General features: G+C 40.7%; 2 protein-coding genes across 3 annotated transcripts in view; one reads left to right on the forward strand and one right to left on the reverse strand.

Annotated features, from left to right (window-relative positions):
• Positions 1-115: 115 nt before the first annotated feature.
• kctd3 (potassium channel tetramerization domain containing 3) lies at positions 116-13,523 on the forward strand. Of its 2 annotated transcripts, XM_083994047.1 has the most exons (19): positions 116-530; positions 912-965; positions 2,115-2,160; positions 2,699-2,772; positions 2,859-2,917; positions 3,470-3,550; positions 3,745-3,891; positions 4,903-4,993; positions 5,564-5,754; positions 5,852-5,967; positions 6,085-6,172; positions 6,960-7,076; positions 7,177-7,347; positions 7,555-7,710; positions 8,319-8,415; positions 8,521-8,714; positions 8,838-8,976; positions 9,824-9,946; positions 10,099-13,523. In XM_083994047.1, the coding sequence occupies exons 1-19, from the start codon at positions 460-462 to the stop codon at positions 10,676-10,678; spliced, it is 2,595 nt and encodes an 864-aa protein (XP_083850173.1). In that variant the 5' UTR covers positions 116-459; the 3' UTR covers positions 10,679-13,523. The 2 variants fall into 2 exon arrangements, with proteins under 2 accessions (XP_083850173.1, XP_083850174.1); XM_083994048.1 differs by lacking the exon at positions 2,699-2,772 and having other exon boundaries at positions 487-530.
• Positions 13,524-16,585: 3,062 nt separating this feature from the next.
• The window catches only part of ush2a (Usher syndrome 2A (autosomal recessive, mild)), a gene marked incomplete at its 3' end in the record, with an annotated part of 184,671 nt that continues 181,817 nt past the window's right edge, over positions 16,586-19,439 (reverse strand). Inside the window, exons 90-92 of the mRNA XM_084001543.1 lie at positions 18,665-18,730; positions 17,284-17,484; positions 16,586-16,675 (exon numbers count right to left, since the gene is read on the reverse strand). Coding sequence (XP_083857669.1) covers positions 16,586-16,675; positions 17,284-17,484; positions 18,665-18,730 — 357 coding nt within the window. The remainder of the gene's footprint in view (positions 16,676-17,283; positions 17,485-18,664; positions 18,731-19,439) is intronic.

Raw genomic sequence — 19,439 nt, forward strand, 5'->3', positions numbered from 1 at the left:
CAAATGCGGAAGTTGCGAGAAGTGTACGCTCTCGCCTCGCCTGTAGAGGTTTGTACAGCTGTTTTCACGTTGCTAAAATTCTGCGCAAGATGTTATCCACGATTTACGTGCAAGGCAGTGATGCAGACAAGCCGTCTGGAAAATAAAGGAATTGTTGTGTGGTCGCCTTTTGGATTAAAAAAAGAAGAAAGACCCCTGTCTCTCTTCGTCCACTATGCGGAGGCTCAGCGATAACGACGCCGTGCGCGTAGGTCGCAAATAAGGGATATTTCATGGAAGGTGGGACGAGGGAGAGGTTGTGAGGCTGGGGGAATAGGGGCATCAGCTGAGCCGGAGAGAGGAGGAGAAGCGTTAGCAAGCTAGTAGCTACCGTGACAGTAACGGGTGTAACGGAGAGGTGACTTTTCCCACACTATACAACAACAACCCGCGGGTTCAGCTCGGCTCAGCACAGCAATCATGGCTACTAACGGGAACAACTTAACGCCTGGGATGGGGGAGATCATCCAGCTGAACGTCGGTGGGACAAGGTAGGCTTCCTCCTCCTCCTTATCATCATCTTCATGTGGGGAATTTGAGCTGTGGCCACGTACATCATGTATGATGCATCTGCATGGCCAAGCACGGATGTAGTTGAAGTAAATACACTGTGGTTTTTATTACACTTTATTTTTCCTATTCCCTGTCTTATCATGTTTCCCTCACGCACCAACTCTGGGAATTCTGGGTAGTTAAAACTGAACATTATGTACAGGTTTATTATTGCGGTTTAGTGATAATCTCTTCAGCCAGGCAACTTTCATTTCATCAGTGTAATGTCCACAAATAACATTTATATGCTCATAAGTGCATCTACATTTTCTATTTCATAGTCTATGTAATACATGTGTTATTGTGTCCTTGTGCTGTAGGTTCAGCACCTCCAGACAGACTTTGATGTGGATCCCAGACTCTTTCTTCTCAAGGTTGGTTAAAGCATGTTGAGATGTAGGCTATCCAAAGCAGATGATAGATGGAAGAGATCTGGGCTGTTCATGCAAATGCATTTCCCTCCCCATCTCTGCACGCTCAACTAATGAGATGTCACATGAACGCTGTCCAGGTTGCACTATAAAATGTGAATGTTAATATGTCATAGTATGACTAATATGGGACTGTATGAGATCAGAATGACCCTCACTGTCTATACTTCCCCAGAGACATAAAATACATGAAGATAAATAATCTATCCCAGTAGCTATGTCTACACAATTTAGGAGTTCAACCAAAACCAGGTCATTGACTTATGGAGCTTTCTATGGTGCCGTCACACCACAGGAACACAAAATGTGTATTACATAATTAATGTAAAGTAGGGATGGTCCATTATCTCATCCCTGTCTTGATCTGTGCTTCTGCCATTCTGGTGATGGAAAATGGCAGGGGATTACAATCACAGTCCATGTAAATGTTGTGAATTTCATTTGGTATTCCAGTGAGACAAACCCCAATGCTCACTGCAAACACTCATGAGATATTTCTAATGTATGTTTGGCATGTGCATGTTTTTTCAAATCATTTGAGTGAGTTATTTAGTTGCAATTCCAGCCTGGAGGGGGACACACTGTAAAAGTCAAACAGCTGATTGGGGTTGGGCAAATACCATGGTCGTTACAAACTCAAACACTGAGTCTGAGCTCACAGTTTGACAACAGCTGAGCAAGTAATGCTAAATGCTGTAAGACTGTCTGCCAGAGCACCTGTCTGCCTGCCTGTCAGTCTCTTCACCCCCAGCTGTCTGCTGCGTGCAGCCGGTGTAAAGTAAATTCTCATATAAATTCTTGAAATAGATGTAGAGCATCAACACACATGTGATGGTTAGTATCAACATGTGCTGATACAGTAATAATCTAAAGAGTCGGCAGGTTAGAGTATTACTGTACAAATAATTTGTGGGTTTACTGCAGGTACTGGTGATACTGCTGGTAAGTGGAAATGGAGAAGTGCTGGGGTTAACAGGATCACTGTGTGTGTGTGTGTGTGTGTGTGTGTGTGTGTGTGTGTGTGTGTGTGTGTGTGTGTGTGTGTGTGTGTGTGTGTGTGTGTGTGTGTGTGTGTGTGTGTGTGTGTTTCAGTTTGCTGAGTGGAAGGATATCCACTCTTCGGGATGAAACTGGAGCTGTGAGTATGGCCTTTGTTCTTTCTTTTTCCAAAACCAGTCTGACATCTGACAACTGAACATTCATTAAAATCTTTCAGCAGATACAACATCATGACATCTGTTCTTCACTTTAATGAAAAGTGTCACATGACCTTAAGATTATAAGGAAGAAATAACTTCTGTTACTTATACATTGAAAAAATAGCAAGTAGTTTCACAGCCCATGGTGACCTTTTTTCTTGCTATAACAACAATCATACATCTGTTTGTACGTCTATACATCCCATTCTCATGAACATGATATCTCAGCACAAACATTTACTCTGACTTATATAATTACATTTTGATGAGCATGGTTCATGTACGATTTCTGTTTAACACCACGGAACAGATGATTGTCCATTGCGGGTAATACGTTGAAAGTTTATGTCACTGTTATACCACCACTTGGCTTGATGCTCACAAGTAACTGATGAAGTGTTCAACATTTACTTAAACAAATGGTTGATGACTCACTGCATCTACACCTGCATCATGATATATGCTCCTCACTTGCAGATATTTATTGACAGAGACCCTACAGCTTTTGCACCAATTTTGAATTTCCTCCGAACCAAAGAATTAGACCTGCGGTAAGGAGCCATGACAATATTCAACACTATGTTGAGTTGTGAGCAGGATCTTACTCAATACTTATGCTACTTCTCTCTCTGTGTAGGGGCGTCAACATCAGCGTCCTACGACATGAAGCAGAGTTTTATGGGATAACTCCTTTAGGTATGTTCCTGTGCAGAGTTTTATGAAGAAATGGAGGAAGCAGCTTTGTTATCAGCGAGTGCTGATGCTATAATAGACATTATGGAATTGTCACGGGAAATTTTGTAACACATTTTAGGAAATTTACTTCAATGTTGCTTTGTAATGTCAAACGTGTTTTGGCTTTAAATAGAAGTTTATCAAGGTTAAAACCTGAAAACTGTTATGTCCATGTACTCTAATGTTGTTTTACTTCCTGTTTCACCGTTTGTAACTTCCCTGCATTGTCTCTGTACTTGAATGGGTAATTCACCTGATCAGCGATACTGATCACTTCCTTCAAATCATGACACATACACTGGCACAGGCTCAACAGTATAATACACAACAGTAGATACAGTAAATACAAAATAATATACTGTATTGGTCCAACTCAGAGACTCATCTAGTCAGTGATTAGGAATTTCCCAATGATGAAAAAATGTATTATTGAATTCATAATGTAAAATGAAGAAACAATGGTACATAAACACAAACTACAGTGTCCGTGTGTGTGTGTGTGTGTGTTTGCAGTACGACGTCTGTTGCTGTGTGAGGAACTGGATCGCTCGTCATGTGGTAGTGTTCTCTTCCATGGTTACCTGCCACCCCCAGGTAAAGACATGAAACAGAGAAAATGAAATGAAAATAGAGTGACTGTGTTAGTTATAGACAGAATAATCTGCTGATGTTTCACAAAGCAAATTCCCAGAACAGAAATAACCTGGCTCCAAGTCACAGAATTGTATAGAAACACTAATCATCTTTAACTTTCTGTGAATGAATCTCGGTGAATCTTTCCTCGACAGCCATCCCTGCCCGTAAGCCAAGCCCTCCCTCAGCAGCCTCTGAAGAGCGGCCCGGTCCAAGTGGAGCAGAGGGCTTCACCCGTGTCGGCCCCCCTCCCCATCCTTCTCTCTCTGGCCCACCGGGCACAGATGACACCCACAAACTGGGTGAGTTATAAAGTTACTTATATGAATAGTGACAGCTGTTGTGAGCAAGTGCAAGTGCTCCATCTCAGTGCATGTTTACTCTAATTATATTAAATAAAATATTAAAAGACAGAGACCGTCAGATGATGTAGCAGTGACTTGTCAGTTGGACATTCACAGACTGTCTACTGTATGTGATCCAACATCTGTACAGACGAGGTCCGGGTTTATTCAGCTGTCTGTGTGTGTCACATTTTAGAGCAGAGGTCTTCAACAGGGGGTCCGTGACCCATAGGGGGTCTGCGGAGATACTGCATTTCGTTCGCAAAAATCTTTGGTTGATTAAACAATTTTTAGAATATCTTTTCCATTTATGTGTAAAATAAAAACTTCACTTTGAAAAGCTTGTCTGCATGATTATCATGCAATTGACAGACGTTGTTGATATTGGCCTTGGTTTCAGTTAACAAGGTCTGTTTATAAACGGCCCCCTACTCACTGTACCTTAAAAACATGAATATATGAACCTATTTGAAAAGCTTACTATTGAATGCACAATACCAAGGTACGTTTATACAAGGCTCTAAGCCCAGTTTAATATAAAACACAATTTTATACAATATATAGTATATAGTAGGTGGTCCCTGCTCCATCTCTCCCTCAGTTTGGGGTCATTGGCCTAAAAAACATTGAAGACCCTTGTCTTAGAGGGTATATATGTATGCGTACTGTTTATGCTCGTCCACGTCTGTGTGAGTGTGCATTAACGTCTCAGCTAATGTGACCTGACACATCCTTTTAGTGGGCTGACTGAACAGCAGAGCAGAGAGTGCAGTGTAATGTGCAGCAATAAACAAACACTGTGCCTGCTTCGATGCTTTTGAATTGCTTTTCTAGTTTTTTCAGTGATTCAAATAAATAATGACAAATAATAAAAGGGTGAAACATCAATGTAGTTATTGGTCTATGAAAGTATGTGTGTATTAATGTGTATTTTTTTCCACTTGTGTTTGTGTGTGTGTGCATTTGCAGGACCCGTGGTCGACCCCAGGAAGGTGTTGATTATAGCAGGACACCATAACTGGATTGTAGCAGCCTATGCACATTTTGTCATCTGCTACAGGTAACACTGTCCCGGCATAGTATTGAACACATTAATCACGTCTGCTATTGTTCATAAGAGAGGGACATTACATTATTTATGAAGCGTCATTATCTGTTGCGTGTCCTGCACACTAGCTGTCATCTTAAGCTTGATTCAAGTTTGGTCAGATCACTAAATTATTTATCTTTATTTAAACAAGCAGACAATTTGACTATGAAATATTATTTGGTTTAATAATTCATTAAGAATTTATTTAATCATTTCTTTATAAGTGGATATAGATTGTAAAAAATGAAATGTGATAATGGTTAAAAAAGAGGAATTGATTCATAGGAAATGTGTAGAAGCGGCCCTTGTGTCAGACATGCAGGTCTCTATCAGGGCATCAGTGGCTGCTCACATCCTTATGAAAGCTGGTGGTGCAGACACTTAAAAAAAACAAACAACAACCCACATGCAGCTTCACAGCGGACCTGCATGTTTATCACTGACCTCGATTTTAACGTTACAAATCTCTGTATCACAGGAAGTCAAAAGAATAAATAAAGCAGAGAAAAAAATGTTTGTGTTTGTGTGATCTCATGCCAGGATAAAGGAATCTTCTGGATGGCAGCAGGTGTTTTCCTCGCCTTACCTTGACTGGACCATTGAACGGGTTGCACTTAACGCCAAGGTGGTGGGGGGCCCACATGGAGACAAGGACAAGATGGTGGCCGCGGCCTCTGAAAGCAGCATCATCCTCTGGAGCATCCAGGATGGAGGCAGTGGCAATGAGATAGGTTGGTTTACATCACAACGAGAGAAGGCATTATCTAGACGGAGATGCTTAAATTGTAGTGAGTACCGTCTCATCTCATCGTCTCTCCTGACACGCAGGTGTGTTCAGCCTCGGTGTACCTGTCGATGACCTTTTCTTCATCGGGAACCAGCTGGTGGCTACGAGCCACACGGGGAAGGTGGGGGTGTGGAATGCGGTCACACAGCACTGGCAGGTATGAGGCCATATGAATGTGTGTGCAAGAGTATATAATGTACGCTACAGTGTAGAGTACATTTTCTATTCTCACACATTGTGCTGATTGTGAGCTCCCTTTCTGTGTGTGCATTAGGTTCAAGATGTGGTTCCCATCACCAGCTGTGACACAGCAGGATCCTTCCTACTACTGGGCTGCAACAACGGCTCTATCTACTACATAGGTACACACACGTTCACAAACATAAGGCTAGTGCTGTGGCTCAATTCGAATACTTCCATACTTAAACTATTTTGAGTATGTAAGTGCATTCACACCGACAAGTATGTCAAAATGCAGTCTACTGTAAGCACACGGATGGTGCCCTCATAACGGTCAAAAAGTTGAGTATGGAACGATGGACACTTCCCACCATCAATGGTCGCCGCCGTGGCTACGTAGCAGAATATAATGTAAATCAGCATAACGTAGGCCAATGTTTTCCACCAGTAAGAGGAGCAAGCAAAAAAAAAAAAAATTACAAGCAAGGCATTCATCATCGCAAATTGAAATTACAAACAAAACAAGCCGGTAGATGTGTTGACAGGCGACAATAGCAGTCAAAAAAAGAAAAAGACATTGGCAACAAAAGCGATAGTTAGTTAGTTAGTTCCCTGTAGGTGCACAATGACAGTATTTATTTGAGACAACATTAACTGTGGAAATTCACACACTACAGAAGTAAGTACAGTATACACATAGTATACTTCATGACAGTGTACTCATATAAGTATTCTAATTGAGACACAGCATAGTTATCTGTGGTCTGTCATTTAGTTTACTGGACATTTGTAAGCTCCAATGGAAGCCCGTATTTCAGTACAAGGGTGTGGTTCAGTATACTATACTATACTATACTATACTATACTATACTATACTATAATACTTTCTCTCTAATGTGTTTTGAATGTATAAAATGCTATAAAACTCCAACCTCAGCACATATGAATGGGCCTCTCTCTTCCTGTCAGATATGCAAAAGTTTCCACTGAGGATGAAGGATAATGATCTTCTGGTGACTGAGCTTTATCATGACCCTTCAAACGATGCCATCACTGCGCTGTCTGTCTACCTCACACCTAAAACCAGTAAGCACGGAGTTTTTTCATCAGGTTGGTGCTCTAACATTAAAAAAAAATCATCATAAATGAACTTTTTCTGACCTCTCTTATCTTTTGTTGTGCTCAGGTGTTAGTGGGAACTGGATAGAGATCGCCTATGGGACGAGCAGCGGTGCAGTGCGAGTGATCGTGCAGCACCCAGAGACAGTGGGATCAGGCCCGCAGCTCTTTCAGACGTTCACTGTGCACAGGAGTCCAGTGACAAAGATCATGTTGTCTGAAAAACATCTGGTGTCAGGTGAGGGAGGTGGAGCAGGTCGGAGGTTTAGTCAGCCTCCCTGCGGACGGAGCGATGCTTGAGATAAAGAGTGTAGGTTGTAGAGGATTATACAAGGCAGGAAGCAGTACACACAGACTGTTGACAATGATCTAATCATTTGTTCATTGTGGTCTCTCTTGTTACCTCTGTGTGTGTATGTGTGTTCTTCTTTTGTGCGTGTGTCAGTGTGTGCAGACAACAACCACGTACGGACATGGACGGTGACCCGGTTCAGGGGGATGATCTCCACCCAGCCAGGCTCCACCCCTCTGGCGTCCTTCAAAATACTGTCCCTGGAGGAGACGGAGAGTCATGGGAGCTACGGCTCTGGGAATGATATCGGTGAGAGACGAGGGGAAGAGAATGTGGAAAGAGAGATTAATGTGATAGGATAAATATAGGTTATAAGTAATTGATTAGCTGATCGACAGACAAATAATCTGCATTATTATTTTGATAATCCAAAATAATAGAAAATAGATTGATAATCAGCCACTTTTCAAGCTAATTTTATGAAAGAAAATGCATAAATGTCATTTGTTATTGTAAATTGAAAATGTACAACTGAAAAATCTCTAGTTTCTTCAATGCTTCACCATAAACGATAATAAAGAATAACTTAATTAGCAGCTGATAATTGTAATGAAAGTTTGCAGTCCAATATAGATTGTGTGAGACTGTGCTTGAAACAGATCAGCCCTTATCTTCCAGGTTCAGTAGATAAGACTTCCACTATATGTAAATAAGATGACCTTGTTTCCAGCTGTTCCTCTCATCTGAAAAGCTGGCAATAACGCACAATACCAATCACGTGAATGAATCAAACTGTAGTTTTGTCGCTGTAATTCTATATTTGCATTCTTGTGTTTTCTGCCAGCGTTTTGTTGTGGTTGTTGATTGACTCCGGGTGTGAGATGCCAAAGCTCAGATGGTGCGATTTCTTCTTTCAGGTCCATTTGGAGAAAGAGACGATCAGCAGGTTTTCATCCAGAAGGTCATTCCCATCACCAACAAACTGTTTGTGAGGCTCTCGTCAACTGGAAAAAGGTATAATGTCCTCCACCCGTCTATGTCCTCCTTTCCCTTTATTCAAGCTGCTGGCGTGTTTTCTGTTTGGCTTTTGCTACTTGGCTGAGTTTTTGTGTTCGTCAGGATTTGTGAGGTGCAGTCAGTGGACGGGACAACCATCTCTTGCTTCATGGTGCGGGAATGCGAAGGTTCCAGTCGGATGGGGTCACGACCTCGGCGCTATCTGTTCACCGGTCACGGCAACGGCAGCATCCAAATGTGGGACCTGACCACTGCGATGGACACTGCTAACAAAGGAGAGGAGAAGAAGAAAGAGGGTGAGGAAATAAGAGATATAGACATATGGAAGAGTCACTGTTAAATACAGAAGATCACACTTACTAGGACTTGATAGAAATGTTTCTTCTGATGAGCTGTGTGTGTGTTTGTGTGTTTAATAGATGTAGGTGGACCTACAGAGGAGGAGCTGCTGCAGCTGTTGGACCAATGTGACCTGAGCACCTCCCGCTGTGCTACACCAAATATTAGCCCCGCCCCCTCTGTGCTGCACCACACACGCCTACGAGAGTCCTGCTCGAGGTTAAAAAAAAACATTGTGTTAACCTTATTTACCTTCAGCTCTAACAAATACATGAAGTATACGTAAAAAATAAGGAACTGTGTTTGCTTAGCTATGTACGTATTAAAGGGATAGTTCAACATTTTGGCAAATTGGCCAATTGCCGTTGTCCCTATAGTCATACTAGTAGGTTTGTTTTCTGTAATTGTCGGTGCAAGCCATTTTTAGAACAGCTGAGCCGAGCCGTGAGCTGCTCAGAGCTACGTTACGGAGGCTCATGGGATTTCTTGGTTTCCCTCATCAAACTCATCAAATACACAATCCAACAACTCTGTGGACAAGTTGTGACCTGCACCATCACCACGCTATGAGATAAAAATGTAACGTTACGAGACAAGAGTTGTTTTAGAGGTAAATTCATGCAAAACCACTGATGCGTGTTCCTGTCAAGTGCAGTTTTTCGGCAAGCAGTCTCTGTATTTACCTCTAAAACAACTCTTGTCTCGTAACGTTCCGTTACTATCTCATAGCGCGGTGAATGTGCAGGTCACAACTTGTCCACAAGAGCGTTTTGGAGTTGTTGGATTGTATATTTGATGAGTTTGATGAGGGAAACCAAGAAATCCCATTGGCCTCCATAGCGTAGCTCTGAGCAGCTCACGGCTCTGCTCCGCCGTTCTAAAAATAGCTTGCACCGACGATTAAAGGTAATAAACCTACTCCTAAAACTACAGGGATTATGGCAATGAGCCAATTTGCCAAAATGTTGAACTATCCCTTTAACAACGGAGAACACCTTCTTATAGTAAGATAAACAAAGACTTTTAATTAGCGTTTAAGTCTTACCTCTTCTTTTATTTCCTTCAGTCTGCAGTTACAGGTCCAGGAGCCCATTCCTGAGAGCCAGGCTACTTATGGAGCTGTGCGTCCGTACAGAGAGAGCCCCCTGCTGGCCCGCGCACGACGAACCGAGTCCTTCCACAGCTACCGGTGAAATATTTGTTTGACACTGTACTTTTTGATTAAGATGTTGTAGTTTTTGACTTGTGAATGAAACATTTACACTTGGAAAATTCTGATCTGTTCTGCATCTTTCCTCCTCTCCACCCTTAACTGACATGTATGCATTTCTGCTTCCATAGAGACTTTCAGAACTTCAGCCTGGGTCGGGGTGTCTTGGACAGCACGGGTCAAATTTCCACCCAAAGCGCCGGTCAGTTCCCAGACGCCCGGCGTTCACTTTGTGACTTTGGACCCGAGGACGGCGACAGGAGATCCTCCGTCATGGAGCTCTGGGCTAGCCGAAGCACCGGTGCGAGCTCTAACCTTAACATCGGGGCTTCGACTGCTGCTGGGGTTTCTGCGGCGAAGGCAGAAGTCAGTCAAGAAACTCCACGGCAACCTCCAGACAGCCCGATACCTGGGGCTGACGTTAGGCGAAAAGTGCCCCCATCAGAGGAGGGAGAAGGAGCGGGATCTGGGGGAGAGGGGATGAAGGCAGAGGGAGGAGGGCGGAAAAGGGGAGTACTAGAAGGAGGCTTTCTAGGGAGGAAGAGAGCGCCCCCAGTTCCTCACCTGTCCTCCCTCCCGTCCGGATCTGAAGGCGGCGGCAGCGACTCGTCCTCTAACGCTTCCCCTTCCCCGACCAAAATTGCCTCCTCCACCTCACCGCGACACAGGAAGCTGGCCCCAGAGCCATCCAATCAGGACAGCAGCCTGTGAAAACGCACAATCTGCCCAAACCCTGTTGCTTTTCTTATCCCAGTCAGTGAAATCACTTCATGGCGAAGTCCTGTTGGTGCACGAACAGCCTACTGTGTCAGATTCAGGGTTTAAATAGGTAAAGGTTTGTTTTTGGGAGCTCACACATAATGAGTCTGGGTCTCAGTGCAGAATTTCCACTATATTTGCTCCCAAGGCTGGAAAAACTTTTATTTTAACGATAAACGCCTTTAATTGAAGTCAGTGGAACTTGTCATGGTTTTGAGTACAAAGCCTGAAATGAGGAAGTGGTTTCAACATCTTGGCACTAGCAGTGTTTTGTTTTTGATCACTCTCCATTTGCTTTCATGGCGACTGGTGATGACGTTAATTTGTCAGGTCAGAGCTGAAGAACAGCTGAAATAGTTTTCTCTTCTTCACTTGACGGCTCAGCAAACGTACAGTAACTACAGCAACAGGCAAGTCTGTTTTTTTCATGATGTGGCTGCCTGTTTGGTTTTAAGCACAATCAGGTGTTAAACCACAGACAAGACTGAATCAGTTAACTCAACAGGGTTCATAGACTTATAAAAAAGAAGAGTATCAGTACTGATAACAGAATGGGGGTTTCTAACATGTGATGCATGTGTTATTTAGCCTGTGAGAGCCGAAAACAGCTACAAAATAGAATTGACAAAGACACACACACTGTTCTTTTATCAGATTTTAAGGTTTTACTAACTTACAGTGTGGTAAGGGGAGTTACAAAACACCCAGATTTGAAAATGTCTTTATCACCAAACAGTTTTCAGCAGTCAGCTCTTTCAGAGAAAGAACTCATGATGACGTGGAGCATCTCTGAAAACATGTGCAATTTGTCTCATGGTGGATTTTTTTTTTTCTTACCTAAAACATATTAACTTTGCCGGAGGGTTGTGGCTACTTTTTACTGGAACTGGTTGATTAACATTTAGCTTTTTATTGACAGGCCAATTGAATTGTTGATTTATTTTTAGCATAAAACCCTTGGCAGGAAAGACTGTGCTCCAATGCAGCAATTTGAGGCATTTTCATAAAACATTTATTATATTAACATGAATTTTATTTATCCTGCGCTCGCAGCAGGAACCTTTGTTGTTTTGTAGATCTATCCAAGATATTACACTCACACTGACAGTGACAGCACATCACCTTTAGCTACATTTTATATAGAAAGAAAAACAGTTTTTAATGCTTTAAAGTTTACATATTCATATTTAGACCGAGACTAATTATCTGGCTCGTGTTTTATTGCTCTTCACTCTAAATCACCTGTGCTCACAGTTCACAAGTTAAAAAAAACTAAAACGGGCTCGTGTTCCTGTTTAAATTCTGTCTGTTTCTTCACGGTGGTGCCTGTGCAAGCTCACACTAAATATTATGGGTTATATTTAATATTATGGGTTATATTTAAGTTTTTTAAAGTATCACAATATAACTACACTCAACTCAATAGAAGGACCTACACTACATCACTTTACTCTCTTGGATACAGGTGGCAATGTGTCTTATCTTGTTTGGATGACTGTTGCAGTGCCTTATTTAAACTTGTTTGATGGTTATCAGCCTGTTTGTGTGTTTTAGTTGAAAAAGATTCTGACCAAAGGCTTGTGAAGGTGGAGCTCACTGTGTAGCCACATTAACGGACCTGTCCACTCTGGCGTTGGCTAGATTTGTCTGATGCACCAGGCCCAATTAGATTTTATGACTTATGTATGGTAAATCACTGATGTGTGGTCAATATGCATTAGATGTCTCTTGTATATAATCCTGAAGTAGACGATAACTGGAACGTCCATCTCATTTCCCAACATCAGAGGAACTTTGTTGTTGTTGTTGGTCTTGTTTTTATAAAAGGTAAAACGTGTGTACGCTCTGTACGACACAAAAGCAAAGCACCTTGGGTAATGTAGTAGTGGGCTGGACGGACTGGATAGCTTGAAGGAAAATGGCAGCAACCTTTATTAGTGAAATAACTCTGTGAGCTAAACCTTCTTCTTTACTGTTCAAACCTTTTGGAGCCACTGGAAGAGTTTAGTGAGTTTAGCATAAGTTAAAGAAGCCAGGGCTGCTCCTGATAAATGGTACTTTTGTTACAATTCACATGCTGTAAAACACATGAAAACATAAAAAAAAGCTGAGTAGGTTAAAATAAAACTTTCCTTAAATGTTTATTATAATTTGCCAAATTTAGCAGCTATGTAACCTCACACATTGCTCATCATTTCAGCATAAATATATATAACACGTGGTCCCTGCCTGTACAAATATGTACATTTTTATACACAACCGTTTGATATCCAAGTGTACGTTAAGTAGACATACATATTCAAAACAAAATCCTAATACGGATGCATTGACGTGTGTGATTGTTTGTCGATACTTACACTGCTGTTCATTATTATCATATTGTTGATAATCATATAATGCCTACATCGATATTACCATGCTATTGGACCTAACTGCATTTGCACTTGCACTATTAAGACTAATATTAAAGTAACTTGCTAGTGTTTATTTTATATAAAATATAAGGTTTAAAGTGTATTTCAGCACATAACTGTCTGTCTGTTTGTCCTTATCCGTCGTCCCTCAGTTCCTCTTTGGCTGTGTTTACATTACATTACAGCCAGACACTGGTGAGCTAAAAGGATTACATTTTTGTTTGTCGAAACTGCCCTGAACATCGTTTTATTTTGTGTATGTTAGAAATGCTGCATTATGTTGTACTATTATTTACAATTGCCTATGAAACTAAATCAAATATAGCGTATAATTTCAACCTGAATAACAACACAGCTGGAAAGAAATCAGGAGCATCAGTTTGCAGTCTAGACATTGTTTACCTTTTGTCTTTCTTTTTTTTTTTTTTTTTTTAAATAAATCAATCTGGTATGCATGTTTTAACAGATTGTGTTGAACAACAACAAGACATTGTTCTGGGATCATTATTTTCAGTCCAGTTTTCCAGGCCAGTGGAAGAGTAATTGGAAAGATCAATAAAAAATAATTTGAGATGAGTCTTTTTGTGTCACTTGTGTCACTTGTGAGATGACGGGAACTTTGACAATGAATTCAAACAAACCATCGCTGCTCAGTGTGACTTGTGTTTTGGTTGAAGCAGCTTAAATCTCATCTGCAGTTTCACCTTTAAAACTTGACTCAGTAAAAAGACTAAACAGCCTGAGAGAAGAGCTGCCAGTCACTGCTGAGTTGTTTGCACGTGGTTTGTGTGGATAAAGTGCCAAAGTGTGAGTGTCACATAGGTGTGTGTGTGTGAGAGAGAGTGTGTGTGTGTGAGTGTGTTTCCCCAACGCTTTCATTTCACTAACCTTCCCGCTCAGACAGTCTCCTCTCTGAGACGCCGTCTGTCGTCATTGTGATTTATGAGTTTAATAAAAACCTGTGTTTGTGTGTGTGTGTGTGTGTGTAGCTCAGGGCCATACTGTCCCTTACAATCACTCTACAAGCTCTCTTTTCACAACCTCTCCCTCTCTCCGTAGCTGACAATAGCTGTGAATGTGGCTGTGAATGTTTTAGAAGTGCCCTTGTCAGACTGATGTCCTTGAGCGAGGGCAAGGTTGTTACTGCCAGTTTGTTAATTTCAAACTTGCCTTGATGTCCCCTTAAGGGACATAGGAGCAAAACTAAATTACAGCTTTATAGTTTTGACAGAGATACTCGCCCCTCTGTGTGTTTGTGCTAGTGTGGGTGAGTGTGAAAACTTAAGTCTTTACACAGCTGATGGCACATCAGTGTTTTACTAACTCAACTCACAACCAGTCTGAGTCTTTGTAGGAAACACATTTAGACAGAGCAGTTTTATCTAAATGTGACATCCACTAAACTACAGTATGGTATTAGTGCTGCAAGAATGTGTTTAATACAATTTACTGTGTGTCTATAGATGTTGAAGGGTATAACACAAGTAGACTGTTAAACTAACTCCCACTCATGTCTCCAAGTGTGCACCTAACTCACACACAAACACACATCATTTAACTGTAACGTATGTGCAAACTCTTTAGCTTTCGCCACTGCATATCTTATAAGTCGCATGAATACTTAAACCGTGGCACAATGTCACTCTCTCTCATTATGGAACAAATGCCCATGTGTCACTGGTTTACTGTCCTTTTGAACCTCATGCACTGATATTGTGAAATGGCTTGAACATAGCGTTGGTACGTCTGTGTCTCCTCATTATGATGTAATACAGTATAATGTTTGTACAAGGTTGTCTGTGTCTGCCTCTATTTCTGCCCTGTATAGGCAGAAAAATGTGGAAAATATATGATATTATTATTATTATTATTATATATATTAACACTATGCAAGTATAATATCATATAGATATATACTACGTACATGTACTGAGTGATACTGTAAGATCACTACTACAACTAGTTTTTTCCAAACCACTGGCTGTTATGTATAGTTTACCAGAAAAACACAAACACTGATCAGTGAAACATCTGTAAATAAGACTTTTTATAGAACAACCATAAATAATACTGACAGCTTAAAAAAAGAGAAGGACATAATAATAATAATAATAATACAGTAGGCTTCAATTTTGTACACAAAAATATGAAATCCCATCAATATGACACACAAATTCAACATTGCCCTGATAAATACTGTATCCATGATGTTAATTACCCAATCTGTGGAATTAAAATATAAACACAAGCTGTGTCCCAGTTCAGAGGTCGCATCCTCTGGACACTGTGTACAAAGACGTGGTCCCTGAAGGCCACACAGAGGAGTTCCTGTCGGCCCTCTGCTGTCCACCAGTTCATCTTTTTGAAAACTGATCCATCACTGGCACACAATGAATATTGGGATGGACTGGGCCTCTGAACTGAGACAAAACTAATGTTTGATTCCTGCCACGAAAACAAAACAGGACACTGCAGAGATTTTCTTTTTTTTGTTTTTCACTCTTTTTAAGACGATTGTGTTCATGATACGAGAATGAAGAAATGTCTTTCAAACAACACTGACACTGTCACTGCAGACATTCAACTTTACCAAAGCTGCACAAAGCTTACTTACAAAGTATCCCTCTAAGTTTAGACATAAACTGTATGTTCACAAACTGACATGGTCATTAAAATCTCAGATAGGGCCTTCAAGTTAGGTCACATAATCACAACAGTCAGACGGCACATCTGTGATTCCCTGCTACATCTAAAACATTACGTAAGAAAAAAAAATACAGCAATAGTAGTTGGCATTTTTGTAATAAAACTAACACCAAGGCCATTTGTCTTGATACGACTAAAGGACTATTGTTATTGATAAAGTTTAAGCTTACTAGGCACAACAGCTTGTTCAAGCAGAAGATGTGACTGAAACCTTGATATTAAATGCTTTCTAGTCTGGTTTGATTCTTATCACTGACAAGTTAAACTGCTATAGCTGAGCTTTCTGCACTTTAAATAACTAAACTACAAACACTGGACAAGCAGAGAGAGTGAATCATAATAAACTCTGATCACTCTGGCGGTGTGGTCTAAGTCATTTGAAGAATGTTGTCGTTCTTTATCTGATAGAACAAACTGTATAATGACGACCGAGGCGTGGGTACATTCAAACAACTTACTGTAGCTTTTTTAACTCACAGCCGACACAGTCACAGTTGACCGACTTCACGTCTGTGTGCACTGATGTCGATACATTAGTAAAACATGATTACACTCTCCGAAGCAACTATTGGTGAACAGTTTTTCTAACCTGGTATTTTTCAAGACTCCAGACTACAGTTGATTAATCCCGTCTGTCCTCAGCCAACACTGTATAACATGCTTGAACATTTCAGTCTCTGGGTTTGAAACCGGGTCTGAATTGTGACTGCGATACCTGATCAGATGTCGGGATCTTGTCTTAAAGATGTGTATCAGTGAACATGGTGTGTTCCCTTTTCACAGAACTTAAGGCCTTGATGGCGCCCACAAACTCATCTTCCTCCACGTACTGAAAGAAAAGAAAAGGAGGCATCAAAAAGAAGATCGACAAAAAACATAAACTAGGAGCTCAGCATGTTGTTTTTCCAAGCAGAGATTCTGATTTTGCATATTCTTCGGGTGAACAATGTAGATGACTTCACAGGCTTTTTCCTTCTGAGGTTAGTCTCTGTTTACAAAACATGCACAGACTGAAATGGTTTGCATAGTTTGCACTGTGTTAAGATCAGATAACTTTGTTACTTCCTACGTGAGATTGATGTCAATCTCACCTGTGCTGCTCTGCATTTCCCCTTGATACTTTTTTTTTTCAATTCATCTTTTTTTTAAGTTCAAAGGTTTAAGTCTGTGTTGAGTGTCAATCTACAAAGATCAGGTAAAAACAGTTGAAATAAAAGCAAATGTTCCTGTGATAAAGCTACAGCAGGGTCTTTTATCTAATTCTATGGTCCAGTGATGCTGTGTCCCACAGATCAGTCAAATCCATCAGAGTTAGTAATAAAAGCCCCAATTTGTGGTGACACTGGTTCTCCTGACAGGGCCGGTCCGTCTGTGCTGTAATCACTGACCTCAACTGCAACTCTTATTTAATTGTATTTGTAACGTGTCTGTCCTCACCAGGCCAGAATCCTGTCCCATTGGGTTGTCCCAGCTTCCTTCCTCCATCATCAGTGACTTCCTGTCGATCAGTTGACTGACACTGCGGTGCAGGGAATGCTGGGAATAGGCTTGATTCAGGTCTGTTTGGCTGGGAGCCCTCATGACGGACATGGGGCTGAACCGTGAGCTGCTGCTGACGATCTTTGTGTCTGCCATTCCCTGAAAAACAATTTACAAATCAAACACTTCACAACACTGCAAACACAATATTTCAGTGTATGGTGTACTTTTAAAAATGCAATGCATCACCACACCAACCCAAATTTGATTAGGAGACACACAGGTATACGGTACCAACACCCATTGACTGTATGTTAATGTTCTGCATATCGATTTTCATATGGGACTGAAGTGAATGGAGAACAATGAGGCTGGGAAAAGTGTGGTATAATCTGAAAAAAGTGGGCGGTTCAGTTTTGTGAGGTGATCTATGATGTGCAAAAACCCTGCTATAAATTTTGAACTGCAATTCCACCTGAGGAAAGTTTATGTTCATCATCCCATACATTTTGAGACAAAGCTTAAATACAACTGTAGGTAGGGTGTATGATCTTGATTATGTTGTCTCTGTACAGGAAAATATCTATTTCAAATAAGGGATGTATATTCATATTACATTTCAATTATCATTACATTGAAATTCAGAGACTGCCATTGTCATAATATCAAAAATTCAGCAGGAGGCACTAGTCAGCAAGAACAAATTGGAGAGGAGCTGAGTAAAATCTCTTAAAATATGTGCATATTTGTGCAGGAACAAAATCACAGCAGACACATGCAGCCAAATTTTGGTTTTATATATATATATATATATATATATATATATATATATATATATATATATATATATATATATATATATATATATATATATATATATATATATATATATATATTATTTTATATATATTTTTGGTTTTTTTTGCCTTTAATGGAAAGCACAGTTGAAAGAGAGACCAGAAATGGGGATGGGGTGACACGCAGGAAAGGGCCGCTCGAAGCGAAGACTGCAGCCTCAACACATGGGGCAGCCGCTCCACCAACTGAGCTAAACACTGCCCCGAGGTTTTATACTTTTGTACTTACTGATGTGTACATTAAACAACGCCCCTTACCGCTGTTCACGCACACACAACAAAAGCATGCGTACACAAACGAAACAGGCATGCGCACAAAGGCATCCACACAAATTCACAAACCCCTACCTCAGTGTAAACAGTGAAGCTTTTAAGTATAACGTTGCTGATCTCAACACAGTCTGCTACAGTGTCAAACTGCGGGGGGACAATAAAATAAGCATTTAGGGTTTTGACAACAAAATACTGGGAATCAATCTTACTGTGTGGCGATCGGGGAGCAGCACACAGCTGGAGTGATGTTTAGAGCACAGCTCAGGACTGGGCCTCTGAGAGACAGAGAGAAAGACAGAGAGAGAGACGGGATGGAGATAGTATATTGAAGAAGAGAATCAGAAAACATAAAAGAAAGAAACACAGGGAAGGAAAGGTTGACATGAAATTAAAAACTGAGGTGAAAAACGGAAGAAAAATTAAATGAATTGAGGAAGTTATGTGAGAAAAAATAAATAAAGGAGTAGTATGAATAAACCACTGAATCAACCAATGAAAAGGGTGGAAAGTTGAGAGTTTTACCTTGGTAGGAGATACTGTCAATTACTGGGAATAGTTTGTTTGGGAAATGGTTAAATGGGATGATGTCTCTACATGGAACGTTTTGAATGTGTCAGATGACTAATCTTTTTCTTCTTTATTTAACAGCTACCTTATGTATAGGGCCTCTAACTGAATCAAAATGTCAGCCCCTGTTCCTCATTAGGCCTTAAATCAAGGTTGAAAACATCCAAACAAATACATTTATAGAACAAGTCTAGTATGAAAACAATGATTCTACACGTGTAAGCTAATTTCTCTCCTTCAAGCAGCGTTGGCGTGACAGGGTTAGGGTTAGTTTCTTCATCAGAAATAAGATGCAGTCAAAATACTTGTGAAACTATTTTATCTCCTCACTTATTCTTGTTCATTCATTTCATTTTTCATTTCATTCATTTTCTATACCGCTTATCCTGCACTAGGGTCACGGGTGAGCTGGAGCCT

The sequence above is a fragment of the Trachurus trachurus genome (assembly GCF_905171665.1).
Source record: "Trachurus trachurus genome assembly, chromosome: 3".
In the NCBI taxonomy this organism is placed as follows: Eukaryota; Metazoa; Chordata; class Actinopteri; order Carangiformes; family Carangidae; genus Trachurus; species Trachurus trachurus.